Source organism: Onthophagus taurus, chromosome 3, assembly GCF_036711975.1.
Source record: "Onthophagus taurus isolate NC chromosome 3, IU_Otau_3.0, whole genome shotgun sequence".
Classification (NCBI taxonomy): Eukaryota; Metazoa; Arthropoda; class Insecta; order Coleoptera; family Scarabaeidae; genus Onthophagus; species Onthophagus taurus.
The window spans coordinates 15,189,329-15,214,571 of record NC_091968.1 but is presented as its reverse complement, the minus strand read 5'-3'; the positions used below and the strand labels follow the sequence as shown (position 1 = coordinate 15,214,571).

The window sequence follows — 25,243 nt, the reverse complement described above, 5'->3', positions numbered from 1 at the left end:
CAATGTATCACACTACAAATTTTTCTAATTATCAGTTAAATGTTTTAATTGTTTTTAATTTATATTAAATGTTAATATTAAAAATTTGAGTATAAAAATTTTATTTGTCTTATGATAAAGCTAGTTTAAAATAATACTAAGAACTTTATAGTAATAGTGACATATCCCATCTCATAGTGCACGTCGTTTATATGAGTATACGCAAAAACCGCGCCGCACAGACGCTTCGCACAAGTTCGTGCGGAGGTCGCTTGATAAAACTAAATCTGCGATAGGTTGTAGCAGCGAAAGGGTTAATTAAGAAAACGATTGAAAACTTTTGCAGTCAATTAATGTTAAAATGGAAAAAATGCCATCGTATTAAAGATATTTATCTCAAAGAATTAAAAATGGCTCGGCGAGAAAATTGTTTTTAAGGAACTTCCACCCAAAAAAACTCTATCACGGTCTGGAAGACCAGAAAAATCGTGGTAGTTGTAGTGACTCAGTCAAACGAAGAAAAATTCGTCCACTCCTGCAGACGTTTACGCAAGATGAACTGACTTACGCATCAAGAGTAAGTCTTAGGCGAACGGGAAAAAGAGATGCAGCTTATATAATTAAAGAAACGTCTAGTTTATCTCCTAAGAGGATCACAAAAATAAAAAAAATATATTTGTCAGATTCTCCTTCACAACAACTACTAACAAAAATTACGGCTGAAAAGGCGCTCGCTTTATAAGTAAATTCAAAAATGACGACAAAACAATACATTGCTGTATAACAAATGAGCAAATTTCATAATGCAAACATTTACCCAAATTATAACGCATTGCTGCTTACAAAAAAACAATGTTATCCAAATGAGATAGTAATTAGTGAAATTTCAGCCGAGGTCAAGCTCCAATCGTTAGTTGAACATACAATTCAAAGATTACTTTCCGTTCAAAATGAAGTGCTTGAACATATCACCAATAGTAATAGTACTATTATTAAAGAAATGGGCATATATTTCAAGTGGGGTTGTGATGGTGCAGCGGGACAAAGTTGTTATAAACAGATTTTTGAACGCGAAGAAAATGATGACTCATTTTTTTTTCAATTTATATAGTGCCATTACGACTCATAGGTGTATTTGAAGATAAACAGGAATTTGTTATATGGTAAAATGAATCTACATCTTCAACAAAATGCTGTCGACCAGTAAAAATAATTTTTCTTAAAGAAACAAAAGAATTTGTCAAAAATTAAATTGAAAACATTAAAAAACAAATAGATGAACTACCTCCAATGACTACTGAATTTCAAACAAATCTGATACCATGTTATTCCTTATTTTCTTTAACCATGTCAAAACTGTCACCTTTGTGGAACTTCTCCGAAGCAAATGAATGACATAGATGTCGTATTAAAACGAGTGATAAGACAAGATAAGTTGGAATATGGAATTTCAAGCCTCCATGCGTGGATAAAAGCGTTTGAGTGCATTTTACATATTGCATATAGATTAGAGATATGTAAATGGCAAGTCAGGAAAGAAGATAAGGAAAAAGTAGAAACAAGGAAGAAAGAAATGCAAGAAAAATTTCGTCGTAACATGGGTCTTCTGGTTGATATACCTAAGCTAGGTTTTCGGACAACCAATGACGGCAATACAGCCAGAGGTTTTTTCAGAAGTCCTGATCTAGCTTTTGAAATCACAGGAGTGAATGAAAATTTTATAAAACCAATAAGTACCATTTTAATTACCATTTCCTGTGGTTTCGAAGTAAATAGCGTACTATTCAAAACTTATTGTATAGATACTGCAAGGATCTATGTTAATTTGTATCCTTGGTATTATATGCCACAAAGTTTACATAAAATATTATTTCATGGGGCAGATCTAATTAAAAAGTCGGTTTCACCTATTGAACAAATATTCGAAGAGGTACAAGAATCACGAAATAAGGATTCAAAACAATATAGACAGTTCTTTTCGCGTAAATTCACTCGGCAGCAGACACTCGAAGATATGATGCACTTGCTACTCGTATCATCCGATCCACAAATTAGTAGTTTGCGACCATCACAACCTAAGAAAAGGAGCACTTTGCCATCAGAAGTTAAAAAAATGATTAAATGTAGCATAAATGATAGTAGTGAAAGTGAATCTTATAATAGTGACATAAACAATAACTAAGATATAAAAAGCGTTTTTTTTTTCTGTTTTCAGTTACATGTGACACTTTAAAAACTGGTATTGTTTGATTTTGTGAAATTATATCAAAAACCATTGCCTTAAAGCATTTCTTCGTTTATTTATACTTTGTACGTTAATTTTCTTTTATTTTAGTACTTTTTCAGTAATATATCCTTCAATATTTACAAACTATTCACCTAAAGTAGTGTTCTATCTTTTCGTAAACTTTTTCAAAAGTTAATTATATATTTTATCATACAAAATAATTTCGCTCGCTTAGATCGACAAAAGTGACCACTGTGCGACACGGCTATTACTAGGTGTAATCGCACTTCGGCTTTTAGCCGTAACATATATATTTATATTATTATATCAATGATATATCGCAGAATTTTTTTAGTAATATAGGAGTACTCACTGCAAAAGTGATCAGTTATCTAATCAGGTATTATGGCTTAGTAATCCGATGAAATGCATCTGTGCCAGAAATGAAATATAAAATATGAGCTGCATTTTACCATAATAGTTCATCAGATAGTAATTCTCAACACCATTATTGCCCCCTGGTAAAGATAACTGGTGTAAATAGCGACAAGCAGAAGCGAATAATAGGTTAGACAGTTTTAAGCGCAAGAGACCAGAACTTTCTGCTTAATTTCAAAAAGCTGTTAAATCTCTTTACTAACATTTAAGATCGGAGGATTTATTGGAACGCTGTTTAGGAGCAAACACCCAGAATAACTATGAAAGTCTCAAATTCGCTCATTTGGACGTTTTTTCCAAAACATCTGCATTTTAGCACAACGATAGTTCAGTTTGCGTCGCATCTAGCAATTAGCAGTGTTATCGTTGTTGCCGCTCCTGGAATTGCTGACTAAAGGTAAATCACCATTTTTTCTTTTATCACCTTAATAACTGTACTTCAATTTTCAACGCTTCTCCTGAAAAGTAATTTTCGAAGTGGTTCACATAATTATACAAAAACTAATAGACCGATTATTTGGCCAGGAATTTATTTCATTCGTAAATAGATTCTCTATAGGCGGAACTACAATTATTTCAATCCGTTAAAATTTATTATGTTTTTAGCCTATAAAAGTGAAAAAAAAAAGACGTTTAAGCACATTTTAATTTTTAACAAACCGTCATTCTTGTTTCTTTCGCTTTTATTAAAGGTTTTAGTTCAGGTTAGAATCACAACATTAGTGATTAAAATACATATTTTTCCTTTCACAGCACTGGAAGAGGAGTTATCATATGAACGAAGCAGCACCATATTTTTTACAGTTTATTGGAAAACGTTAAATAATTTATAAAAGAAGTATTGTTTCTATTTGAAATATTATTGAAACTTACCTCAAGTATAAATAAAAACATATAAAATATAAATATAAAAAGATAACTCGTATTTATTGCCTTATAATCTTAAAATTATACTTATACTGAGAACAATAAATGACAAAGAAACTTGGACAAAATAATTGTGTAAACAATTAAATAATATCCAGTAAACAGAAAATAAAAGCAGAGTTATAAGAAAGGTACACTTGGGGAGTTTTAAACAAAACAAAGTGTAAAACAGCACATCCCAAAATATACAGGTTGCACGTACACATGCATTCCACAAAGAATTATTCAAGCTCTCTCAAGCAATTATTCGTGGTAGAACACTTGCGTACCTATTCATGTCACAGCCATAAAAGACTGATTCCTAACTACATATCACGAATATCTTTGAAATATCTCAGCAGCATATGTGGAAATAATATACAAAGTTATGTAGATTGTTGGTATGATAATTCAACATTAACATGTAATGAGAATTTTTTTGAAATTAATTTTATAGATCTACTGAAGGATGTTCCATTCAATATCAGACAAAACATTTACTATCAACGCTATCGCCCATCGTCTCATTTTAGCTACACAATGATTGACCATCTTAAATCTATGCAATGCGCACACATGCTGAAACAAAAAGAAAAACATGTAATTAATTAATAAGTATTGTAGTAATTCAATAATTTATATGCAGTATCTGTTCGACAGGGTTGGTATTTTACATGTAAAAAATCTAATTTATTATTTTACATGTAGAACATGTAAAAAACAATTTCTACATGTAAATTTTGTAAAATATGTAAAATACGTAAAATACGAAAAAATCACGTATTTTATTTGAGGTTATGTCAGTTAAATACGTCAGATGTCAATATAACCACTAAATAAGGTTATGTGGGTTTGTGTTGTATTTTGTATTAACCTACCCCAGCAACTTAAGTAAGGTTATGTTCTATGTATCGATTAGTATCGAATTCATTTAATAATGACTTCTAAAAGTGAAAAACTTAATTCTACTTGCAATATTGGCAATGACAATGATAGTCGCGCTCGTCATCGCGCTTGTGGCAGGCCACGAAAAAATGAGTATGTTAGCTTGGCATTTGAATACATTCAATCCGGAAGTAAATACAATGCAAAATGTAACGTGTGTAACAAATTATTAAAAAACACAGCTATTAGTAGATTGAAATTGCACAGGTAAGCATATTTGCATATACGTACAAACCAACCACTTTAGTAAAATCGATAACTAATAACTAGTATCTTTTTATCTATCTAGAAAGTCATGCAAAATTATAAAAACAAACTTATCACCATCTGTTGAATCCAGTTCAATGTCAATTTGTTTGGAATCAGATTCTGAGATTCAGAAATTTAATAATAATAGCTCCATTGATAATGATAATATGAATATTAGCCAAATCGATAGTGGTCAAGCAAAACAGGATGATGTCGACTATGACAACAATATCAACGTACAAGAATTGGTAAGCAGTAATCATCTAATTAGTTGTTTTACAACTTGTAGTTTTATATTGTTTCTTAAATATTCAGGCTGCCTCTGAAGAAGCTAATAATACGATTGATGTTTACGTATGTAATACAAGTAGTACAAGTGAAATGTTGCAAATGTTGCCATCAGGTTCAACTTCAACAGCCGTTACCATGGATTCTCTACCAAGTGCAAGTAGACCTTCAAGTTCAACAACTACGTCTAAAACCGCCAAATCAAAGAAAAAAGCGTCAACACTGGATAACTATATAGACACCATTTCTGTTAAAGAAGAAGACAGTATTACACAAGCAATAGCAGAATTTTTTTTTGCCTGCAACATTCCAAAATTGCGTCCTGCCTATGCAAAAAGAAAACCTGGTAGAAAAACTTTATCGAGTACTCTATTGGATTCTGTATGCAATAACTTAATCACCGAAACTAAATTTGGAATAGATCAAGAAACTGTAGTTCTTATTGATGGATGGAAAAACACCTCAAGTAACTCAAAAATTATTACATGTACACTTCAGACAGTTGGAGGTATATTTATGTCTTTATTATTTTTCTGATTTATACTGGGTGCAATGTGCAACAAAAATCTGGAATACAATACCAAATAAATCCAACATTTTTGGTGTTATATTATGGTTAATTGCAATAATTATTTCTGATTATCGATTATTATAATTAGAGCATTTTTTGTTTAAATTAAAAATCATGGAATTATTTGCTATACACCAGATTTTTAAAATCTGGTAAAATCCTTTAAAATTAAACTTTTTACTGTTTAGGTCAAAGAGCATTCCTCAATGCTAGGGATTTAACTGGTGAAGCAGAAACTGCCGAAAAACTGGTTCACATAATAAATGAAGCAATAGATTTGGCTAAACGTACATACCATTCCCAAATATATGCAATTATATCTGACAATGCAAGTGCAATGGTACGAATGGGGAAAGATATGAATCATTGTCTCTGGCATTCAACGTGCAATAGCCACACCGCCAACCTTCTAGCCAAAGATGTACAGGATAAAGAATGCACCAATTCTGTTACAACTGTTTTAAAGGAATTTAAACAAGCGGACAATGAAAGGGCTATAACAGAAAAAGGTGGTACCAAAATTAAACTTCCATGTGAAACACGATGGTGTAGCTATCAAAAATCATACAAATGTCTGTTAGATAATTTAAGAATAATGAGGGTTATTGCAGCTGAAACTGATTCAACTTGTAAAAGAATTAAATCAAAAGTAGTATCATTACTTTTCGATGAAGATTTCATCGATAAAGTAAGAAATCAATTATCTTTATATGAGCCTATTTGCCAGCTAATAAATAATTGTCAGTCCCAAGACGCATCAATAGCAGATGCCGTGCACTTTTGGCTTGAATTAACTTTGCCCGATAATTTCAAAGATAAATATTCTGCGGCTTTGGCTGCCAGAAAGAAAATGGCATTAAATGTATATGCATTAACTGCATATTATTTGCATCCTGTATATGAAAACAAAAAACTCAATTCAGAGCAACTTAGAGAAATACATGCCTTTTTGTTTAAAATACTTAGCGCCCAAGGTTGCGAAGAATGGGATAACTACGAACGCAATGTTGGGATTTTTCCACAAATCAAAGAGAAGAATATAACAAAATCTTTATTATTTTGGAGAATGGCAGAAATAGAAAACAAGGAGTTACCACAAGTTGCATTAAAATTATTAAAAATGCCAGCGTCTTCGGGCGAAATCGAAAGGGTTTTTTCAAATTGGGGATATATCCATTCTTCAATTAGAAATCGTCTTGGATTTGAAAAATCCAAAAAACTGGTATATATTTACTACACCTTAAAAATTAAAGATAATTGTCAAAATTATGACTGGGATGAAAGTGAAGTTGAGACTACGCTTGAGGGTGAAGATTGAATAAGTCAATATTATATTTTTTAATAAATGCATTTGGTTAACGTTGACAATAAATAATATTTGAGTTGCGACTTGCGATTTATTTTTTTATTTATGCCTTTTTTAATTTTTTACAACTTTACATTTTTTACATATTTTACAGTTAAGAAGAACCTGTAAATTATTCTAATTTTTACATGTAAAAAAACCTGAAAAATACACGAGTAAAATACACGCCCATCCCTGCTATTCGACACTTGATAGTTATTAGAAAAAATAATTATCGGGAATACAGTAGTAAAAAATTATTATGATTTTTTAATTCTAACTCTGCATGTTTGATTGTTACAGATATAAAGTATAACTTTTAAAAAATCGAATCTCAAGAACGAATTATTATTATTAATGACTATTATGAAATAAAGAACATTTTAAAGCAAATTTGATGAAGACTTCTTGCGCCATAAATAATTTATTATTTTCCATAAACCTCGCTGTTATCATTTTTTATATCCAACTCTGCATATTTGATTGTTATAGATATGAAATATAACATTTAAAAAATCAGTTAAGTTGTTATGATTTTTTACATGACAAAAATAGACAGAATGCAATATTAAGTACAATAATGGCATATTGTATTGCACATTTTTCTTTAAATTGTAAATATCAGGAAAACTACTAAAGTTAGGCATACTTAACATTATTTAAAGGAAACTTTATGAGCAATTCAACCAGCACATAATATGCAGGGTGGTCCATTTAAAAAACTTATGGAAAGCCATTTGAAAAACATTAAAATTTACAAAGTTTTATGAACACGCTGTATAGTGTATCTAATATCTTTAGATACTATTATCTACTACCTACTGGCTTTGACTATTATTTGACATTTTTACATCGTTTTTAAAAAGATCCTGCAACGGGCATATTTTGGAAAAACAATAATTCAATTATTCAATAATTCAATTATTGAATATCTCTGGAACTATTAACACTGTGAGTTTGCAACATATACTGTAGGATAAACCCAATTTAGTTGTATTTATAATATGATAAAATTACAGGCTATTCATTTAAAAAAAAATACATACTTTCCGTTACATCTAAATGAAAATAATTTTTTGTAATTTGCGACGGTAATGAAAGCTCTAACAGTACTCAAACGGGTGCTGTAATGAGATTTGTGTAACATTTTATGGAACCAGTTCAAGTTGGTGACATTGAGTCATTAATTTTTCTAGTTGTCAATTTGACAATTTTTGAATTTCTGAATTTAAATAAAAAAAAAACTTATTTGGAACGAATCCTTGAGATTTAATCTCAAAATGGAAAAAAATAATAAATAATGCGAAAATAAAATACAACAACGAAAACTTAATAAGAACGAAGAAATTGGAACCAAAATATGAAACTCTGCAAGAATTACTAAGAATAAATAAAAAAATCCTTAAACTTCTTAAATCTAAATTAAACTCGTCAAGAAAAACAATAGGAACAATAAAATAAGATAAACAACCAGACAACAAAAGTAGGAAAATAATTCGCAGAAAAACTGTAGAAAACGTAGGGAATATAAATTCGTAGGGAAATTTCAAAAGACAAAATACATTTTTATGTGGAAGGAGCCATTATGAGGAGTGCTTCATTTCAATATAATTTAAAACCAAACAATAATTTATCAGTTGTGGTTTGCAAGAAATATTTTCTTGGCACGTTTAACGTGTCTGAGGGAAGAGTTTCCCGAGTTTTAAGAAAAACACTCGATGGTCAGACTCCAGGAGATGACCTAAGAGGCTTAAAAGGCTGTCCTAAACGGAAAATATCAGAAGACGATAAAACTTACGTTATGCAGCATATCCAGTTATTTCCTTCATACGAGAGTCATTACACAAGGAAACACAACCCAAACAAAAAATATTTATGCCAATCATTGAGCCTGCGAAAAATGTATGCGCTGTACGCCGAAAAATGCTATGAAAACCAGAGGCAGCCAGTCAAGGAACATTTTTATGAGTATATTTTCAATACGAAATTCAACTTACACTTCTATAGCCCGAAAAAGGATACATGTAAAAGGTGTGATATTTACAAAATTAAAATATATAACCCAGATATGAATCAAGAAGATAAGACGGTACTCGATAGAGATCATGAATTTCATCTGAAGAAAGCTGAGTTAGCTAGAAGTTGTATGAAAGATGACGCTGAAATTGTTAAAATCAATCAAGAATGTTATGCTTGTAGTATAGATTTGCAAAAATCCTTACCATTCCCAGTTTTAACGGTTTCTGATGCTTATTACAAAAGAAATCTTTACTGCTACAATTTTGGAGTTCATGATTTTGCAAAAGATTCCGGGTTTTTCTACGTATGGAATGAGACAGTTGCCGGAAGAGGCTCACAAGAAATATCGTCATGCCTATTAAAGCACTTAAAAGTTTATGCTAACAATAAAAAGAAAGTCACTGTTTACAGCGATACATGCGGAGGACAAAATCGAAACATTAATATGTGTTTGGCATTAATGAGATTTATTCAAAGTGATGAAACTAACATCGAGGTCATAGACCAGAAGTCTTTGGTACCAGGCCATTCGTTTTTGCCTAACGATTCTGATTTTGGCAGTGTAGAACTTGCAGCAAAAGGAAAAGTCATCTACGTTCCAGAAAACTGGTATGAAATTATGACAAATTGTAGAAATTAAAAAAAATTTATAATAAGTACAATGAATAAAAATGATTTTTTTTCTACTGAAAATTTAAAGAGGAATGTTAGTAACAGAAAAATCAATATTGAAAATAAACGTATAAACTGGTTGAAAATCCAGTGGATTAGAATACAGAAAGGGAGTCCTTATAAAATAATGCATAAGGAAACATTAGAGGACATGATAGAGTTTGATGTCCTAAACATAAAGCCAACTGGCAGAAAGGGAAGGCCTATTTCTTTAAAGAACGTACCGTACGTTAAACTTTATACTAACATAAGACCTATAGGGGAGTTTAAAAAACAGGATATGATGGCTTTGTTGCCGTTTATTCCTCCGGTGCATCACAATTTTTTTTTAAATCAATGTACAGGGTGGGCAAATTTGGGTGTTATTATAGGCTATCTCAGAAACTATAAGAGATACAAAAAAAGTAGGTGCCATGTCCCGGTCTCTTTTTCCGAGACTAATCCAATCCCGTAAAGACCAAATCTCTATCTTCTTTTGTTTTTAAGTTATAGCCAAATTTTCGTGATTTTAAAAAATGCTCATATTTCGTTTATTTTTGAAATTAGAGAAATGGGGTTGATACGTTCTTAAGACACTTTTTTAAGTAGAATATATATCGGTGTTATTATTAACACCCAAATTTGCCCACCCTGTACATCCAATGCTATAGAAGGCGATATTGGACCTCTATCTTTCCATGCAGAGGAAAGTGATGAACTTAATAGTAAAGAGGAAGGTGATGACGAACTGCAGGTTATAAGCCAGTAGTGGACACCTTTTGAAAATTTTTCGAAAATTGAATAATATAGGACGCATTTGTATTAGAATGTTGAGATTTTTAATATTTTGTTTGTTCTTTAGTTGCACATTTCATTTCCTTAGGCTTTAATTTTAATTTTATTTTATATTTGTGTTAAATACATTAAAAATGTGAAGTAAAATGGGAAATGTTATTAAATTGAAATTGATTCAAGTAATAAGAGCCTTGAAAATGTACAAAATAATAACAACTTTTTTTCGATGTAAGTTCAGAAATTATCATATTACCTTGCACGTATTTAGGATGAAAGTGGCATAAGTCACTTAACCCCTACTTTTTATAGTATACACAAAAGATGCAGAATATAATGTTTATAAATCGGGTTAATCATTTAATTTCAAACAGCAATCAGTTTTTAGTATTGCGATCTTTTTTTATTTGATTTTTCAATAATAATTTTAACATACAATTAAATTTCTTCAATTTGTCAAAATGTGACTTATGCCACTTTCATTCTCACCGGCTCAATTGACGGAATAATTGAAGAAACAAAGACAAGTTGGTCCTCACCATTGTTAATAGTTCCTAAGAAAAATGATAGTCAGGGAAACAAACAATGACGAATTGTTATCGATTATAGGTTGTTAAATAAAAATATTGAGGATGACAGATTACCTAATGTTACTAAAATTTTTGACTCATTATCAGGCGCGTTGTATTTTACCCATTTAGGTCTTTCTCGGGGATATGATTAAGTAGAATTGGAACCATCCAGTCGAAATTGTACAGGTGTCCAAATTTCGATGGGTTTGCAGGGTAACTCAGTTATTATGAAAGATAGAAAGTTGCGGCTTTCGCGAACCTGAGCTACTTTTTTGTGAAACTTACAATGGCGCTAACCAAATTTTCATAGCCCTCTTCGTTTTTGATATACAGGGAGTGTTTCAAAATTTACGATTTTCAGACACCTCCTGTATCTCGGCTATCCGGAAACGTAAAAACGGGTTCTAATAGATTTTTTCACGTAGAATCCAATGGTGCACGTAGAATTTTTCTAGTCATCACGGTTTTTGAGTTATAAAGAGTTAAGTATTTTAGAAGTTGAGTATTGAGTATTTGAGTTGTGTTTATAACTCAAAAACCGTGATGACTAGAAAAAATCTACGTGCACCATTGGATTCTACGTGAAAAAATCTATTAGAACCCATTTTTACTTTTTTACTAAGTTTGCGGATAGCTGAGATACAGGAGGTGTCTGAAAATCGTAAATTTCAAACACTCCCTGTATATCAAAAACGAAGAGGGCTATGAAAATTTGGTTTGCGCCATTATAAGTTTCACAAAAAAGTAGCTCAGGTTCGCGAAAGCCGCAACTTTCTATCTTTCATAATAACTGAGATACCCTGCAAACCCATCGAAATTTGGACACCCTGTACAGCTTTCACTACCAACAAAGACCAGTTTCAAATGACTAGGAACCAATAGGATTAAAAACTAGCCCTAGTTCATTTTCACTGGTTATGACAATTGTGATGTCAGGATTAAACTATGATTCATGGTTTGTTTATATGGTTAATCTTCAAGTGTTCGGAAATAGTTTACAAAATCATAACAAAAATATTCCGCTCGTGACCTGCGCACGCTGTGATGACGTGTTTACTGAAGCTCCGGTGCAGGTTTATAGGAGGTGGTAAGTAAATTTCATTTAATTTAAAAAGTCGACCATGGAATTTTCCCTATCATTGTTCGAGCACGTGTTCAAAACAAGGTCGACAAATTAATACATCTAGTGAGGAAGAGTTTTACGTACGTCGCTGCTGGACTTGGGCGCCTTCGGCCGCTTGGGTCCAGGTTTTCTTGAAAACAAACGACCTCTGTCGGCAGGCGCTCTCACTGAGTGCCAACTGTTACCCGGCTGAACTAAAACAAAACAAAAATATAACCTAAAAAATAACCTACAAAATAGGGTTGTTTAAGAGCTCGATTATTATAGTTCCCTCGCCCCGTGGTAAGTTTTAATTTGTTGTAATTGTCCTCCCTTACGTCCGTATATATCCTATACATAGAATCACGTAGCTCAAATTGGTGATTAATTAAATAGAGACACATAAAAATATCAGCGACTGATCCCGCATAGATCACGACAGTGGGGGTGGGTCGCCACTCCCTATTTCACAGCCTATAAGTCCCAACAATGACGACGATAGTAAATCTATTGAAAACCTTTTTGACGACATATCGACGCCTCCAACGAAGACTATAGTAACTCAAATTTTTCATGTTTTGAGTTACGTGCACCAAACGCTCTATTCAGATAATCTTTTTCGGCGAAGAAAGTCGTATCTTATGAGATGAACATGCTGCAGCCAAAATTCTGCTATTGAATTTAATAGTATCTCCGATTTGTATGCATCATCCACGGAATACTATCGTATCTTGAGTTACTACAGTTTTCGTCGTCATTGAAACGGGAAAGATCTCAAACTCAAACCTTTACGACATTTAACTCGTAAAGTGGTTTTTAGTTTTTTTGTTTTCTTATGTTTCAAAAAACAAGTTACTCTTACTGTCAATTCGCAGTCTCGGAGAAGTTTCTCTCGGGAATATTATTTCAACATTCGCAGTAAAGAACAACGTATTTGCAAGATTTTTTTTTGCGAACTCTAAATATTTAAGAATCTTGGGTAACTAAAGCATTGAGCAAATTAAAAGAAGGTGGAACCTTAGAAAAGGACAAGCGAGGGAAACATAGTACACGAACTCATAGACTAAAACCAGAAATTACAGAGACTGTCAGAATTCACATTAAATTGTTTCCCGTAGTACCTTCTCATTAAATTCGAAAAGACTCCACTAAAATGTACTTTGAGGAAGGATTGAGCATCCAAAAAATGTATCGATTATACACTGAATATTGTAACTTAAACAATATTACCATACCAGCTACTTCTCGTCAGTATAGAGACATTTTCAATGAGGAATTTAATATTGGTTTCTTTCAGCACATGAAAGACCAGTGTGATATTTGCTCGGTTTTTAATTTGGCACCGGAAGCGGAAAAAGAAAAACTTCGTGAAAAATATGAGTTTCATTTAAAGAATAAAGCTGTAGCTAGGAATTTGAAGAGTTCCGACAAAGATCTTGCAGTAAACGATAAGAGTGTATGCGTCGCTTGTTTTGATCTCCAAGAAGTTTTAGCTACTCCACAATCGAATGTCAGCGATTTTTATTACAAGAGCAAGTTGTCAACATAAAATTTTACAGTTTACGACCTAGGAAACAAAGAGGGTTACTGCTATCTGTGGCACGAACAGATAGCAAAAAGGGGTCCTAATGAAGTTGCCAGTTGCCTCTGGAAATTTTTAAACTACGTCACTAGAAAAGGAGTAAAAAACGTGATATTTTATTCAGACAACTGCGGTGGACAAAATAGAAATCGCTTTATATTCTCAATGTTTGCTTTTGCTGCCGTACATTTTCAAATTGACATTACGCTCAGATTTCTAGAGAAGGGGCACACTCAAAATGAAGGTGACAGCATGCACGCTGTTATTGAGAACGCCAAGAAACGGCAATCGGACGTATATGTGCCCGAACAGTGGGTCACCTTAATAAGAATGGCCAAAACAACTGGAAAGGTTTACGACGTTACGGAGATGTGCCAGGATGATTTTTATAATTTTAAAATACGTACCGAAACTGAAAATTGGAAAACTGACAATAACAAACACCCATTCAAAGTGAGCCAAATAAGGGAAATTAGGTTTTCTTATAAAAAACCATACACTATACAATTCAAGTATGAATTTGATGGTAATTTAAAGAGCAGTGACATCAAGCAAAATGGTCGAAAATCTAGAGGACGGCCCTCCATTAACCAGTTTCCTTCAAAATTATACGACAAACTACTACCGATAGACGACAAGAAATTGAAAGGATTATGGCTTTGTGATAAAGGGAAAATACCTAATATGTATCAAGCTTTTTATAAAAGTCTGTATTCAAAGACGAACATGATTGCTGAAGTCGATGAAATGGAGAGTGAAGACTGAATAAACACAAGGATTTCAAATAGATGTAGTCATGAAATAATTTATTATATTTATTATTATTGTTAACAGAATATGTTAGTTAATTTAAATAGAATAATAATATCAGATTTAAAAAAGTTGTATTTTTACCACGGCTGTAAATGTTTCCTTTGAATTATCTCAGTAGTGTAAAAAATTAGTTACTATAGTCTTCGCTGGAGGCGTCGATATGTACAAATATTGATAACCTGATTTAGCAAATTTTATTGACATAACCTATAAAAAAGAACTTTTAATGGAATCACGAAATGCGCTCAACAATGGGTATTGGGGTTTTGTCTATACTGACAAAAAAGGTAATAATGTCGCCTTCCTACAAAGAGCAATCGAATTATGGAGTAAAGTCCTTAATATAAATGGTGTTAAACATGTGATAAAACCAAAAACGTTATATTCAGTCAGACTGCCCACCTTTTGTGGTATGTATTGAGTCTATGGACAAAAACATAGGACAGATGAGAGATTTAAAAATAGGTAAACTACTATACCAGAGCAAAATACAAGGTATTAAAAAATTAGAAAAAAGAGGCCGAAACAGATTGGAAATTTCATAAATTCAGATATATCAATAAAGAATGGTTGGAAAGCATTTATACTCAGCCATCGCATTTCTTGTAAGGGCATTGTCAGACACATCGATCCAAGTTTTAGGGAAGAGGAATTACTTGCGCACTTACGAACAGGAGATGATGAACCAGTTATACATGTACGAAGATTGGCGAGGAGAATTGAAACAGAGGAGGGACCTCAATACATCGAAACTGCATCAGTAGTAGTAACATTTAGGGGGGTTAATCTACCAAAATCGGTGAGACTTTTCTTTTCATTTCGTTATCCAGAACCGTATATAACACCAGTCACTCAATGCTTTAACTGTATGAGGTATGGGCACACAAAGAACCAATGTCGATCTAAGAAAAAATGCCCAGCTTGTTCCGATGTACACTCATTGGAAGAATGCCAAAATGGAAGTAAACCAAAATGCCAATTTTGCGATGGAAAACATCTCAGTAATGAAAGAGGAACTCCAGCAGTAAAGAGGATGTCCGGAATATGCTCGTCAAGTCAAAATAAAGGAAATTATGACGAGATTTAACGTTTCCCCCTACGAAGCAGCAGAAATGGCGGGCCCCAGTAATGCAACCACAGCACCTCCAAATATTATACCACAAGCAGTAGTGGACAACAAATCATTCCCGGTTATAAACAGAACCAGACCTTTATACTCAAACAAAGTCATTGCTCAGGCACCCACAGAAAATCAAAAGGGTACACAATCAACATCCCATAGGAAAACAATTACCCTACCAAAAAAATTAGGACAGAAGAAAAGAAACGAAAAATTGACGTCCCAGAAGACCTTCTGTACACTTTTAACAGCGATAAGAAGACAGCGATGGGTCCAGCTCAGAGCAGGAATCCAATCAGAGCTTGAAATGCAGTATGAAGAGAATGAAAATAGCTCCAGAATAGGAGGCCTAAACCGCTCAACAATCCAAAAACCGAAACAAAGTGATGGACACCGAACAAACGGGCAAACACAACATAATACTTTGCCACGCATACGCACATCCAAACTATTATAATATACTAAACAATGATTAATAAAACTTTAAAAATCATGACATGGAATTCTAGAAGTATCATCAAAAATAAACCTAGCCTTTTTGGATATTTAAAGGACGACAAACAAGATGTTATAGTGGTATGTGAAACCTGGTTAAAGGAAAACATGCGTGTAACAACACCTAACTACTACCATATAAAAAAGCTTAGAGAAGATGGTTACGGAGGCCTATCAGTATTAATAAGAAAACCACTGGTATATGAGGTGATGGACGTGGTTGATCCAGTATTAACCCATTAATTGCCAACGTTGCGTAAACGCAACATATTGTTTACAATTGTTTTTTAACCGTTTGCAGCTATTTTAGAGTTTCAATTATTTGGTAGTAATTCGAGTATACTATGAAGCTTTCGGGAAAAATTTTAGTTTGGCACAATTTTCATTACAATTAAAAAAAAAAATTTTGAATTTTGCCGATTTTTAGGTATTCTGCAGCACTGTACTTTGAAATTTATTTGCGACGAGTGACTAACAATTTCTAGATTTTGTCATGTCTATTATAAACTATTATCTTTTCGGATCATATTGACGTAAATTTCATTTTTGTAAAAAAAAAATTTTTAATAAGAACAACTAATTTTAATGTTGCGTATTCGCAACGTTGGCGGTATAAGGCAATAAATTTCTATTTTGATACTTTTTATATTGACAGTATATTTATAAACTCGAGGGGTGACATCGCGAAGTAGTATAAGGGAATAAAACGGTGACATGTGACTTGCTCCAGAATAGAGCAAAAATAATTTTGAAGTTTTACCTTGTCGCACTAACGACCGAGCCCCTTGTCGTAAAAATACAAACTAAAAGAAAATTTTTCTAACCTAACTTTTAAGAATTGTCATAAAACAGTTAATAAATATGATATAAATGTAAATAAACACTGATTTCGATTTCCTAACTTTAAAATGTGTGAAAATAAGTGGAAAAATAATCCAAAAAGACCCCTAACTTTACATGAATTGGAAGCCGAATTGGAAAATATTACCGATAATGAAATTGACGTTGCTATTATTCCTCCAACGGGAGATGACCTAACTGATGAAGAGTATTTTGACGACAACGATCTAACAGGTAATTTTCGTAAAATAATCTTCTGAATGCTATCTCTATACGTTACATTCATGAGGATAGACTTTTACTAGTCATTTTTCAGGCAATGAAAATGAATTGACCCAAGATGTTGCTGGCACTTATGAAATAATTTCAAATAATATTGATGATATGGTAGACGCCAATTTCCCCGAGCCTTCTACAAGCCAACCCCCTACTCCTGGACCTGGACCAAAAAAAAGAGCCAAATTATCTAAATTTTGTCCAAAATGGGAACATAAAAAACATCCCACATATTTTTCATCGCCTGAGTCCAATCAAATTACCCGTGAGCATACGTTGAAAGAGACTGTAGAAAGAAAAAGTCCTCTAGAAGTGTTTGAAATGTATTTTGACAATGAGGTTCTAACACTTATTGTAGATTTTTCGATAAAATATGCTCATGACAATAATAGACATCAGTATATATTTTCTATAGATAATTTAAGAAAATTTTTGGGAATAATGATTTTAACGGGTTATCACACTCTTCCACAAATGGATATGTACTGGAGTAAAGACGAGGATAAAGGTGTGTCCTTGGTCAAAAATTGTATGAGCAGAAATAGATTTCGAGATATAAAGAAAAATTTACATCTATGTGATAATGCTCTACTAGATAAAACAGATAAATTTTTCAAACTCCGTCCTTTATTTGAACTTATAAATGAAAGAAATGTGCAGTTTGGAATATTTACCTATAACTTATCTATCGATGAAGAAATGGTCCCGTATTTTGGTAAGCATTCAGCCAAAATGTTTATAAAAGGAAAACCTGTAAGATTCGGCTACAAACTATGGTGCCTCTGTTCGTCTGATGGCTACCTGTACCAGTTCATACCATATGGAGGTGCCAGAGTTGACAAAAGCGAATTGCGATTAGGAGCAGACGTAATCATTAGTCTTCTAAAAGTTTTAAAATCGCCTTCAGAACACAGAATTTTTTTTCGACAATTTTTTTTCCTCTTATAAATTATTTACTGTTTTGAAGGAACTGGGAATTTTTGCGACTGGAACTATTCGTGACAACCGAATAGAGAAATGTCCCCTGGAATCGGCTAAATCTCTTAGAAAAAAAGAAAGAGGTGAATTCGATTTTTATTTTGATTCAGCTGCAGAAGTGTCTGTTGTTCGTTGGAACGATAATGTTGTGGTTACTGTTATTTCACATGATTGCTTCATAGATCCCATGGTACAGACAAAGAGATATAATCGGAAAGAGAGGAAAGAAGTGAACATTCCTCAACCTAATGTTATACAACAGTACAACAAACATATGGGGGGAGTGGATTTACATGACAACGGTATTGCAAACTACAGAATTAGAATTAAAAATTACAAGCCGATTCTGAAAAGACAGAGAACCCAATCAATTTCAAAAATGTACAGACAATATCTCTTGGGCGACCATCCAAAAATAGTCTTCCCAACGAAATCAGAACAGACAAGGTGGGACATGTTATAATAAAAAATGACCAAGGTATTCGTCGTAGATGCCGACAATGTAGAAGTCAAACAATATTCTCATGCATAAAATGTAATGTTTTTTTACATACCGAATGTTTTGCTCCATTCCATGAAAAATAAAGAAAAAAAAAATACTCCTTTTTCAGCCAACGTTGCGTAAACGCAACATTTTGTATTGGGTTCACCTATATATTTTTTAATTTTTTTTTTGGATTTATTATTTAATGTGTTTTTAAATAGATTTAATTAAAAAAATATTTAAAGTTAAATTTTTTCAACCCTTGGCCATTAATGGGTTAAGAAGTCATTTTATAAAAATTAAAATCAGCAACATCAAACTGATTGCAGGGTATATCCCACCGGACATACACTTTACAACGGACCATTGGAGGCAAGTACTTTTTGGAACGGATGAAAGCTACATCATTGCGGGTGACTTTAATGCTCACCACAGGATGTGGGGTTGTAAGTCTGAGAATCAGAGAGGAAGAGCACTTTCAAAAATCATTAGAGAAAGAACCTTACAAGTACTAAATGATGGTCGACCAACATTTTTCGCATATAACGAAAATAATCAAAATGTAATGGACTTATTGTTAGTATTGGCGTCAGGAGACATCGCTAGATCGACCACATGTTACACCGGGTGGGATACACTTAGTAGCGACCACTTCCCCATATATACTGAAATGAAAATTCCGGAGAGAAGTCGAAGTCATATAACGAATACAGAGAGAATATCTACAAATCTAAAAATAAGCAACTGGACAAAATTCACAGAAGTTTTACAACAGAAAAACACCAATAAGCATCAAAACTATAGCGATTTAACCAGAGAAATACAAAACGCAACCTTGCAAGTCGCTAAGACACCTTACTCCAGAAAGGGCTATTGTAATCCCTGCCCATGGTGGGATTCCGAGTGCGAAGGGTAATCAGACTCAGGAAATACGTGATCCGCATATACCAAAGAAATCGCACTGCAATCAATTACGAAATTGCCAAGAGGCATATAGCCATCTCTAAAAGAATTTTATTGCTAAAGAAAAGAGAACACTTCAAAAAGTTCTGCAGTGAGTTAAATCGATTAACGCCAATGGGAATAATATGGAGAAACGTCAGAATCTACAACAGTAGTCTTTGATACACAAAACCACACCTCAACAGACAGTTAATGTAACGAACCTTTTCTCAACTCTCTTTGCCCTGCATATGTACCAGCACGGAAAGAATGCGAAATGATGATGGAGAAGCCGCCAGAAAATAATGCGCCGGGATGCATCGGGGCAATTACTATGACCGAACTGGAGATGTCGTCGAGGAAAGACACTCACGAATACAAGACAATTCTGCTTAAGATCTATAACGATTCGTGGAGTAAAGGTGAGATCCCGATGGAGTGGAAAAGAATTCTGGTTGTGCCAATTGCTAAACCAAACAAAAACCCAAATAATGCAGCTAGCTACCGACCTATTTCCTTGTTGTCATGTATTAGAAAAACTTTTGAATGCATGCTGGCGAGTAGACATGATTGGTGGTGTGAAAACAATCAGGTGTTTGATGACTTACAATTTGGATTCAGAATCATCACGCAGTGGCGACCATGGTAACTGAGATCCAAACAGCATTTGTACGAAGAAAATCGGTTTTGGCTGTGTTCGTCGATATAAAATCCGCGTATGACAACGTACATATACCAACCTTGATAAATATTATGAAAAATTACGGTTTTCCGATAAATTTTTGTATAATGACTTACAGTTTGATGGCCGAAAAAGTAATGCGGTTGAAGAATGATCCATGGAACGTGGGTGAAAGAAAAACATACAGAGGGCTGCCGCAAGGTAGCTCCTTGAGTCCGATTCTCTTTAACATATACCTGGCGTCCCTTAACCTCTCATTACAAAATCTAAACGTACAAGCAATCAGCTAGGCAGACGATCTGGTGATGTATTCGACTTCAGACAACATTGACCTGGCTGCAGAAAGAATGAACTCGGCACTAGATAAACTCAAAAGCTTCTTAGATGAACGGCATTTAGAAATTTCACTGCCAAAAACAAGGTCAGTAATCTTTACCAGCAAAAAGAATATCGTACGTCCTAATCTATTTTTCAATGGCGACATAGTTAGATACTCGGAGGGTGCCCAATACCTGGGATTTCACCTCAACAAATTGAGTTGGAAACTCCACATCAACGAGATAGCAAAATCTTGCACAGCAGGGCTGAATTTACTAAGATCTCTCGCACCAACAAGATCCAAGAGGGTGGGGATCCAATAGTCCTCGGCACTCTGTATAGAACTATCATCAGGTCAAAACTAGAGTATGGTCTATGGATAACACTGCCGATGCCTAAGGATACAATGTAAGTAATAAATAAAGTAACCTACCAGGCATATAGAATTATTTTAGGAGCATTGAGATCATCCCCGACCAACGCACTCACTGTGGAGGCCGGCGAAACTTCTTTGGAGATCAGAGCCAGATTGCTGGGAACAAGGTTTATAATTAGAAATCTAACTATTGGCGAAGCTACAATGATCAATAAAATTGATCATTGTAGATCAAACCTGGGAGGAGAGATTACACTGACCCAAAATCATATAGACCAATCAGTCTTTCCTCGTTCGTCGGGAAGGCGCTTGAAAGGCTATGTGAAATATATATAAGAGAAACGACACCGGAAAGGTTTCTCCTGCACCAAAAGAAGGCTGGGTACCCTTAGAGCGCCATGTCTTTGCAAAGTTTCCTTGCGCTTTGCCAATGAAGTGAAGTATCTGCGGTTAACCCTGGATGAAACGCTGACTTGGAGACCGCACATCGAAGGGAAGATAAATAAGGCACGCATTGCATTCGCTCAGTGCAGAAGGGCCGTTGGGACCTCCTGGGGTTTAACGCTAAAAATATCCCTGTGGATATACACTGCAGTGATACGCCCAATGACGACTTACGGCGCCGTAAACTGGTGACCAAGAGTTAAAAATAAAACGATTGTTTTGCAACTACAAAAATTGCAACGTCTGGCTTGTCTTTACGTTACAGGCTCGATGATAACCACACCAACAGCAGCAATGGAGAATATACTGTGCCTCCTCCTCTCAATTATCACGTTGAGGTGGTGATAGCAACAATGATCCGGCTGCGAGCGGCTAATGACAAATGGCTATATAAATATGGAAAATCGACCAGCCAGCTATGGGAGGAGGCATGTAGCAAACAGCCGCTCCTGAATGGCAGGGTAGATACGATTCCGCTCGGGCGGTATAACAATCTTTGTGGGGCAGCCGCTAGCAATGAGATACGATCTGCTGGACAAAGGGTCATTCGGGACATAAGCTTCATGACATGGTAGACAAACTGGCAAGGTAAGCTGCAGGCGAACCCGGAGGTTCGCCGGAACCAATCATTGCCCCAAGAATAAAGTCTTTAATAGAGCTTCAAAAAGAGGAAACACGTAAGAAGTTTCTAAACTACTGGGACAGGACACCAGGATGTCGCCAAGCCAACGAGGCTCTGATGTACCCTGATCCTAAACGAACAGATTTATTTATGAGGCTGTAGTATTTATTTTGGTCATAGGGCTAATCACTGGACACTGGCATCTACAGAAGCACTTACTGAACATGGGAATAAGTGACACCGACATCTGCAGAGGATGCGGTAAGAAGGAGGAATCAGCGGAACACATTTTATGCGACTGCGTGGCCCTCCAAACATTAAGGTTATCCATTTCTGGAGATATCCAGATTATCATGAGTGGAATCAGGGCAGCACAACCGGGACAAATTCTAGCCTTTGCCTCCAAGGTAATATGGCTGGAATGCCCCTAATGCTGACCAAATGAGGGAAGTAAGTACAAGGGATCTGCTGAGGTAAAAGTGCTGCGGGCGGTTCAGCCTGCCTTCCCGCGAATCCAGAAGAGAATCCATAACAAAAGTTTAATAGAAGTACTCAATAGGCTAAAGCAGTAAATTTAAAATTAAATCCAGTCGTCATTTTTTAGAAAAAAAAAGGTATATTTAGGTCATATTACTTCTGCAGATGGAATTTCAACAGACCCAGCTAAAATATATGAAATAAAAATTACCCAATACCGAAAATTGCCAACGAATGAACGCGTTTTGTAGCACTCGTAAACTATTACCGTAAGTTCATTGAAAATTTTGATGAGAGTGGTCAAAAATCGTATGAAATTCTACAAAATTCTGTAATAAACCCACCGGTTTTACAATATCCTATTTTTTCAGAAGCTAATAGGTTTATTCTGAGAACTTATGCTTCTGGTTATACAATTGGCGCAGTACTCTCAAATTCTGACGATAAGCCTATTGCATATGCTAGTAGGTCATTGAATAAAGCAGAAATTAATTATCCAGTCCATGAGAAAGAACTTTGGGCAATTGTGTGGTCCGTAAAGCACTTTAGATCATACTTGTACGGTAGAAAATTTGAAATATTCACCGATCATAAACCATTGATATATTTATTCAGCATGACGAATCCTTCGAAATTGACTAAAGTTAGGATATTAGTTAAGTTAGGTATGTATGTATGTAGTTTCATGTGAGGTTGGTTAAACCACAGGTGGTATAACCAAAGCACTTGAGCCCCAACGGTCCCTTTGTACATCCTCACAGTTTACTTCGGCCATGTGTAGGTCTATTTGGAGGAGTGAAAGATGTTCGAAATGGCATCCGATCAGGCTGATACCGCTTCTCGCCTCGCCTTCAGCCGGGCTGGTACTCCAACGCCCAGCAATTTGAAGACGACCCCCAAGCCGGGCTGGTACTCCAACGCCCAGAAACTTGGGTGCATGGCTGAGTACCGCTCAAAGAGCGCAGACGCGCTTTCAACCCGTTTTTTTACGTTCACAACCTCCAACTACACATGTATCTGACGACAACGAGAGATGTTAGACTGGTTGCCGGGACCGACGGTTTAACGTCCCCTCCGAAGGACGGGGAGGCGACTCGGCGTGTATTCACTGGGAATCGAACCCAGAACGCCGGCGTGGTAGCCCGAGAGTTTACCACAGGGCCATTCGCCCCCCTAAAGTTAGGTATTAGAGGAATTTGATTTTTCTGTGCACTATATAAAGGGAAAAGAGAATTCGGCGGTGGGCGTATCAAGAATTACTGTTGACTCTACAGATCTAAAAAATATGTCACACGATGTTTTCGTAACGACACGTGCACAGCAAAATTTAAAAAAATCTGAATTTGTGGCATGCTCTGGCAATGATTCTGATAAATTGACCGCCATCCAGGAATTGTTGAACTGCTAAAGCATCCAATAGATTCAGTCAAATTAAGAAATTATTAATTAAGAAATTAAAAAAATATTAAGCGCTGTTGGAATAATTTAAAACATGATGTAATGAGATTTGTAAGTAAATGTAATGAGGTCAATGGTACAAACACACGAGATGTCGTAAAGAACCGTGAACACACATTACCATCGCATCATCAGACTTTGAAAAAGATTTCTTAGATTTCGTAGGTCCTTTGAATCAAGATAATGAAGATAGCAGGTACATGTTAACCGCTCGATGTGAACTTACTAAATTCGAAGGAGCATATCCTATTAAAAGCAAAGAGGCCGAAACTGTAGCAAAATCTTTTGTTCAAAATTTCATATTACAGTACGGTATTCTACAGGAAATTGTCACGGATCAAGGTACTAAGTTTTTGGCTTGGATGTGTTTTTATGACCATGAAACTTTGGAATCTTTAGAAAACACACATAAATGAGTGCGAATTTAAACATCTAAATTCCAAAATACTTGGAGAGCATGCGTACCATTTTGGGTATTTTCTTTTAATAACAAACACCGTGCATTCAGAAACAAAATACACACTATTTGAATTAGTATTTGGAAAAACATGTAAATTGCCAACTAGTTTGCTTAATAATAATCGGCCAGTATATAACTTTGACGATCATAACCATGAATTGAGATTAAGGGCCGGTTCAATAGTTGCAAGATAATCTCGTGGTAAATAAATCTCGGTATAACTTGAAAAGTCAATTCTCGTTAGTTTAAAGATCGATATATCGAGAACCGTCCGATGACAAAAATTGAGGTAAGGTTAAATGAATATCATTGAATATTTCTGCATAATATATGAAAAACGAAACCTATTTCACGTTGCGAGTTTTTTTCTCAAAAACTATTTGACTCAATGAGGGGCATATTTTATTTTTTCGATATTCCATATACTTTTTAAGAAAAATCACAAAGTGCAAGTTGCCGGCACAGTCACAAATAGGGTACTTTTTTCATTAAACTCGCGATTTTACGAAAACCGCGGATTCGAAAATTTTCAAATTCACATATTTTACGTAGAAATGTTCAGTGAATACAACAAACCTTACCGCAATATTTTTCATCGGATGGTTTTCGATATATCGATCTTTAAACTGACGAGAATTGACTTAACAAGTTATACCGATATTTATTTATCCGGAATTTATCTTGCAACTGTTGAACGGGCCCTTAGACTGAAAACTGCATTAAACGATGCTAGGACGAGTTTAATTGAATCTAAAAATAAGAGAAAATTTAAGTTAGATAAAAATTGTAAAG

General features: G+C 34.5%; 2 protein-coding genes across 12 annotated transcripts in view; one reads left to right on the top strand and one right to left on the bottom strand.

Annotated features, from left to right (window-relative positions):
* Nucleotides 1-3,157: 3,157 nt before the first annotated feature.
* Nucleotides 3,158-25,243, bottom strand: part of LOC111417577 (uncharacterized) — a 43,063-nt gene continuing 20,977 nt past the window's right edge. For 4 of the 11 annotated variants that reach the window (XR_002706703.2, XR_002706702.2, XR_002706704.2 and 1 more), the window contains 2 exons: nucleotides 12,190-12,299; nucleotides 3,158-4,129 (listed from right to left, as the gene is read on the bottom strand). The gene's annotated coding sequence lies outside the window, so the exon portion shown is untranslated. Of the gene's footprint in view, nucleotides 4,130-6,561; nucleotides 25,202-25,243 lie in introns of those variants that run through there. The other 7 variants (XM_023049900.2, XM_023049898.2, XM_023049901.2 and 4 more) reach the window with 4 other exon arrangements.
* Nucleotides 5,366-6,979, top strand: LOC111417576 (uncharacterized). Its single transcript, XM_023049896.2, has 2 exons — nucleotides 5,366-5,540; nucleotides 5,792-6,979. The coding sequence occupies exon 2, from the start codon at nucleotides 5,941-5,943 to the stop codon at nucleotides 6,919-6,921; it is 981 nt and encodes a 326-aa protein (XP_022905664.2). The 5' UTR covers nucleotides 5,366-5,540; nucleotides 5,792-5,940; the 3' UTR covers nucleotides 6,922-6,979.

Excerpts from the sequence above, each read along its gene's own strand:
- LOC111417576 (XM_023049896.2), top strand. The coding sequence starts at position 5,941 with ATGGTACGAATGGGGAAAGATATGAATCATTGTCTCTGGCATTCAACG.